This window comes from Mustela lutreola, chromosome 9, assembly GCF_030435805.1.
Source record: "Mustela lutreola isolate mMusLut2 chromosome 9, mMusLut2.pri, whole genome shotgun sequence".
NCBI classification, from domain to species: Eukaryota; Metazoa; Chordata; class Mammalia; order Carnivora; family Mustelidae; genus Mustela; species Mustela lutreola.
Genome location: NC_081298.1, coordinates 68016840 through 68022839, shown reverse-complemented (window position 1 = coordinate 68022839; position 6000 = coordinate 68016840). Strand labels below are relative to the sequence as shown.

Genomic DNA, 6000 nt, shown 5'->3' with positions numbered 1-6000 from the left:
AGCTGCTTTCAAAAAGTTGAACACAATATTCGGAAACCCACCCGTAGGAATTCTCCCCCCACACGCGGCACAATACCCACTCCCTCCCCTTTTTCATTCCTTCCTCCCCCGCTTCCTCCTCCTGCCCCTTCCCCCTCCCACCCCTCAGCCTATAATCCTTCCCCTACCAGAGAAAGGGATCGGGAAGAAAAGATGAAGCGTCTGTTTTTGTGTCCCAACCTTAGGGCTCTTTCTGGGCCCGCTGTGAACGACCGCCCAGAGCTTCGAAGCTGAACGGAAAAGGACCCACGGTCGGGAGCAAGCTACTTGGAGGGGAGAGATCACCCAAAGTGGGCCTTGGCGGGTCTTCCTTTTGAGCGAATATTTCCCTGCCTCAGTCATTGGGTTTCGGACCAGCGACCCTCGGCTGCCAAGGGCGGAGCAGGCGGGTAGCGGGCCTCCTCTCCCAGCCCAGAGCCTCCCGGCCAGAGTAGAGCCTCCGCGGTAGCTCGCCCTTCTCTGCACAGGAGGCAGGGCTCTGCGGGAGTCAAGGCCTAGCAGGACCTGAGCTGGGGTTTAGGAGTGGGACACTCACAGCCCCAGTCACGTTAAGTTTCCTATTTAAATTCTTTCTCAATCTCTTTCTCTCCTCCCTCATTGAGATCTCCAAAGTGGTGTGGACTCGGTGCCTCGCCCCCAGATCTGCATCGGAATGTAGAAAAGATCTCTTTTTTTTTTTTTTTTTAAAGAGTTTTGAATTCCTCAATGATTTTTCTTCTGGAAAGGCAGCTTAGGATAATTATTTCAGCTTTATTGAGGGCAGATTAGTTGAAGTCTGGACGCTGCGTTTCAATACGCGTTGTACACGGGCCGACAATGTGGGCATTGTTGGCTACTGTGTGTGAACTCATTCAAAATATACACTTTTTAACACCAAACCGAGTCTTGTCTAAATATACACAGTGCTCAGGGGAAAGACGTCTCTGACCCTGACAAATCTGCGTAAATCACACTTCCATAGTTACAGAAGCCTCACAAAGGGAGGCCCGGCTAAAGATGCTGATTACATCTTCTTAAAAGCAACATACCTTAGAATAAATACCCATACCGGCCCTGGATCCGGGGGATGGTTGCAGTGGCCAGAGGGAGGGAGGGCTCTCTCTATTCTATGGGCCCTTTTGGGGTTTGTTTTAGGTTTGTCATGTTACTGTGCTTAGATAAAATAGGTTTTGTTTTTCTTTACAATATGAGCAAACACACAGTGTTCAGGCCTATCTGCTTCTTTGAGGAATCCTCCAAAGTTTGAGTGTCCTTCTGGGGCTTGTAGGCAGGTCCAGAGTTCCTTGGAGGAGTAGGAGTCATGGGCTTGTCAGGGGGCTCCAGAGGGTTCCAGACTTCTCAGCTCCATGGGGGACACAGTTAAAGTCTGGGGTGGGGAACAAAGAAGTGGCTTGCTTTTTAAGATAAAAAGAAGTGTACTGTTATTTTTACTGGTATTTAAAAATACAGAGCAATAGGGGAAATCAAGGCTCCTTGACCAGGGGTAGAGTAAAGGGAAGTGGGTGAAATCCAATGCAGATGAATTGGGATAAATGTAGCCAATGGTCACACACGGAAAAGACCAGAGCAGCTTCTGACAGCCTGAGTCCTGAGCTCAGGCTCTCAGGTGTTAGATGCCCCCCAAAATCCAGAATCACAGGAGCAGCAGAAAGGGTCAGCTTGTGGTGGGCCCCATGATCTCATCTCTTCTTTCTTCCTCGCCACTATTAGTGCTCACATAGGCAGAAAGAGGTAGCCCGACGTGCACACCATGTGCAAACTGTGCCTGCTTAGCCAGCCCTTGGCCTCTCCTTGAGGGCTGGCCCTCGGCCTTCCTGCCTCATGGGGAGCCTCTTACTTCCCAAGAAAATCCCCCCTTTAATTGCTCATCCCATTCACAACTCTCTGTCCATGGCCTTTTGAATTTCTGGATCAACTTCTTTGGGGAAGAGGGAAGAAGGGAGCTCAGAGACATAGAAAGAGAGGGGGGAGAGAGAGAGAGAAAAAAGAGAGAGATAAAGAGGGGGAAGTGCCGAGATTAAGAGTTGCAAAGATTAAAAAAAAAAATCTCTTTCTCCCCCTTCTCCCTCTCTCCTCCTCTCCCCCTCCCCCCCACTCTGGCTAAGTGGTAAAACCGTCCTTACGTTCTCGGTATTGATTGGCAGGGCTGACAGTGATTGGCAGCGGTTGCCGTGGCAACGCCACAACGACACGCCGCAGACCAATAGAAAAGCGAAACAAAATGTTTCAATGCTGCACTCACTGTGGATTTAGGGGAGATATTATGAGGCTGTTGTCATTAGGGCGATTGCTGTGGAATCGCTGAATCTTGACTCGGCGGTGGTTGGCTCTCGCTCTTCTCTCTCTCTCTCTCTCTCTCCCTCACCCTCTCCCTCTCTGTCTCGGGTTCTCTCTCTGCGCGCGCGCACCGGGCCGCTCTCCTTCCTCCCTCTCTATGTGGCTGCGCGGGTGTGTGTGTGTGTGGATGTGTGTGGGGTGTGGGTGTCCCTTACGCCCTTCCTCCTCCCCCTCCTCCTCCTCCTCCTGCTCCCCCCTCCTTTCCTTCTCCTCCTCCCCCCTCTCCTCTCCCTCCTCCTGGTCCTCATCGCCCCTCTCCTCCTCTTCCTCCCCTCTCTCTTCCTCTCCCTGAATTTTCTCCTCTCCTCTCAGGTCAGTCCATGGTATTCCGCTCCCCCCTAGACCTCTATTCCTCCCACTTCTTGTTGCCAAACTTCGCCGATCCTCATCACCGCTCCCTACTTCTGGCGAGTAGCGGCGGCGGGAACGGTGCGGGCGGCGGCGGCGCGGGCGGCGGCGGCGGCGGCGGCGGCGGCGGCGGGAACTGTGCGGGAGGCGGCGGTGCTGGCGGAGCAGGCGGCGGCGGCAGCGGCGGCGGCTCCAGGGCCCCCCCGGAAGAGTTGTCCATGTTCCAGCTGCCCACCCTCAACTTCTCGCCGGAGCAGGTGGCCAGCGTCTGCGAGACGCTGGAGGAGACGGGCGACATCGAGCGGCTGGGCCGCTTCCTCTGGTCGCTGCCCGTGGCCCCCGGGGCGTGCGAGGCCATCAACAAGCACGAGTCGATCCTGCGCGCGCGCGCCGTGGTCGCCTTCCACACGGGCAACTTCCGCGACCTCTACCACATCCTGGAGAACCACAAGTTCACCAAGGAGTCCCACGGCAAGCTGCAGGCTATGTGGCTCGAGGCGCACTACCAGGAGGCCGAGAAGCTGCGCGGCCGCCCGCTTGGCCCGGTGGACAAGTACCGCGTGCGCAAGAAGTTCCCGCTGCCGCGCACCATCTGGGACGGCGAGCAGAAGACGCATTGCTTCAAGGAGCGGACTCGGAGCCTGCTGCGGGAGTGGTACCTGCAGGACCCCTACCCCAACCCCAGCAAGAAACGCGAACTGGCGCAGGCCACCGGCCTCACTCCCACACAAGTAGGCAACTGGTTTAAGAACCGGAGGCAGCGCGACCGCGCCGCGGCGGCCAAGAACAGGTCAGTGGCGGGCCCGCGGCCTGGCTGCCGTTTCTGGGGCCCGGGAGGGAGACAGGGGTTGAAATAGGGGCGAATGGGGCAGGGTGTCGATGGCTGCCGGGCGCGCGAGAAGCCGCGACCCCCTGGCCAGTTGGAGAAAGTTTCCGCTTGCCCAAACGCGCAGAAGAGGTACGGGGCAGTGGGATTCTTGACGACTTTGTCCGAGAAGGGCTTCGGGCAGGATGGAGAGAGAGAGAGAGAGAGAGGGAGAGAGAGTGTGTGTGTGTGTGTGTTTGAGGTCCTGAGTGCCCACAGTCCCTGGTCCCAGCCCTGGGAGCCCTAGCCCTGACCTGCACCCGTGCCACCTGCTCAGCCCGTCCCCAGCTCCGCAATCCTCTGGAGCCTACAGACAGGGAAGGAAGGAAAGCCGCCCTTGCCATCTGGTTCTTATTTCTATGCACTGCAAAAACCCGGGGAGGAATCCACAATGTCATGGAAAGGAAACTGAACCTGGGTCTCTGCCACAAAAGGAAAAAGGTCGGCGACCGCAGTGGAGCAGGCCTCGCCTTCAGCATTGCAAATGGGCTGCCCAGGAGCTGGACAACCAGGCTGGGAGTGGAGAGGCCTTGTGTGTGTGTGTGTGTGTGTGTGTGTGTGTGTACACGTGCACACAGGTGCCAGCCCTCCTGCCCCAGTCAAGGAGCACCGCCTTGGCCCACTAATTTGGGAAGCCACCAGGAGCAGGAAGAGCGTCACTGCCAGCACGTTGGCCACAAAGTCACAAAGTTGCCTGGGCTTGGCCAGTCAGCCCACTTGGGCCTGTTGGAGGTAGGGAGAAAAATAACTAGAGGAAAAGAGGAGGCAAGGGGGAAGGGAGAAAGTGGGGTGAAAGCCCTGGTAAGAAGCCTGCGTCCCTATCTGGCCTCTGAAGGCCCTGAGCCCGGTGTACCACAGGGAGCAGGGCCCCAACTGCTGACAGCTGCTAGGGGCTGGAGGTCAGGGCTGAGTTCCTGGAGTGAATGAGTGTTTGTGTTTAGGTGGTCCAGGCCTGAGCCCTGGGCCCTCTCACCTTTGCGTGCAGAGCCAGTTTTTCGCCTGAGACGGGGGAGTGCCCGGGACAGGGGGAAGCCTCCTTGTAGGAACTCAGAGACTCTAGGCCCCAGGCCGCTGATGCCTGCTGCGGCAAAGGGGCAGACGGAGACTGCTCTGCACCCCTTTCCTGCTGCTTTCTCTCCTTTCTCTGTTCCACCTCTTCCCTACTTTTTCCGCTTCTGGCTTCTACATTCTCTCTGCCCCTGCTCCTGTGCTCAGCACGGGGATCCAGAGAGCAAACCCAGAAAGCGGGTCCTACTCCGCAGAGGCTGCGGGTGAGCAACCCGCAGCTCTCGGTGTGTTCCGGGGAGCTGGGGCAGGAGCCACTGCGGAGACCGGCCTCTCCCGGGCAGCCGGTTCAATCTGAAGAGTCCCAAGGGGCTGGGGAGGAAGGAGCACCCTGTCCCTCGCGGACTTGTGCTGTTTCGGGATGCGGCGTCCCGCGCTGTGCTCCCAGGCCTCCCCAGGCGGCCGGCCACGGGTCCTACCTCTCCTCGGCGGCCGGCTCCGAACTGGGAAGCCTTGGGAAGCTCCAGAGAGCCCCGGGGAGGAGAGACGCGAGTCAAGCGCCGCGCTGGGGGGCTCTGTGGCGTTCAATGAGCAGTCGGGGGCTTGGAGGCAGGGGAGGGGAAGGGAATGAGCGCCGGGATCCGAGTCGCGGGTGGTGGCCAAGGGCGCGCTGTGGAGGCTGGGGAGCACCGGCGGCCGCGGGCGCGGGGAGGCGGCTTGACTGAGCGGGGTGGCGGAGCCGCTGTGTCAGGGCTGGTGCCGCACTCTGTCTCCCGCAGGCTTCAACACCAGGCCATCGGGCCGAGCGGCATGCGTTCGCTGGCCGAGCCCGGCTGTCCCACGCACGGCTCCGCAGAGTCGCCGTCCACGGCAGCCAGCCCCACCACCAGCGTGTCCAGCCTGACGGAGCGCGCGGACACCGGCACCTCCATCCTCTCGGTAACCTCCAGCGACTCGGAATGTGATGTATGATAGCCAAGGCCGCCCTCCTCCCCCTCCCCCTCCTTCCCCTCCTCCTCCTCACCCTCCTCCTCTTCCTCTTCTTCCTCCTCCATCCCCAGAACAAACCGAAATCAGGATACACAATCATACACACACACACACACAAGTAAACACACACTTCCACCCCAGCCAAAAATATATAAAAACCAAGAAAAATAACAAATTAAACGCAAACTATCAACAACCCCAACCACCATCTACCACCACGGCCACCCCAAAGGACCGCCACGGCCAACAGACAGTTACAAACGCTGATGTTGCGGGCAGAAAACATAAAAGAGGTGACAATTGTATACTTTCTAGGACAAGCACGGCTTCTCCTTTCGGTTCCCACGGACCCGGCACCCCACCTGCATGACGATTTATTTGTATCTGGGAAAATATTCTCTCTAGTTTAAACGATT

General features: G+C 57.9%; 1 protein-coding gene across 1 annotated transcript; it reads left to right on the top strand.

The window, feature by feature from the left end:
• The first annotated feature begins 2696 nt into the window (after positions 1 to 2696).
• SIX3 (SIX homeobox 3) lies at positions 2697 to 5641 on the top strand. The gene is made up of 2 exons (XM_059133536.1): positions 2697 to 3514; positions 5374 to 5641. Exons 1-2 carry the CDS (start codon positions 2697 to 2699, stop codon positions 5564 to 5566), a joined length of 1011 nt encoding a protein of 336 aa, XP_058989519.1. The 3' UTR covers positions 5567 to 5641.
• The last annotated feature ends 359 nt before the right edge of the window (positions 5642 to 6000 follow it).

Bases quoted from the DNA above. Each gene is read 5' to 3' on its own strand.
- SIX3 (XM_059133536.1), top strand. From the start codon at position 2,697: ATGGTATTCCGCTCCCCCCTAGACCTCTATTCCTCCCACTTCTTGTTG. The intron at 3,515-5,373 runs GTCAGTGGCGGG...TGTCTCCCGCAG, and splicing joins GCCGCGGCGGCCAAGAACAG to GCTTCAACACCAGGCCATCG.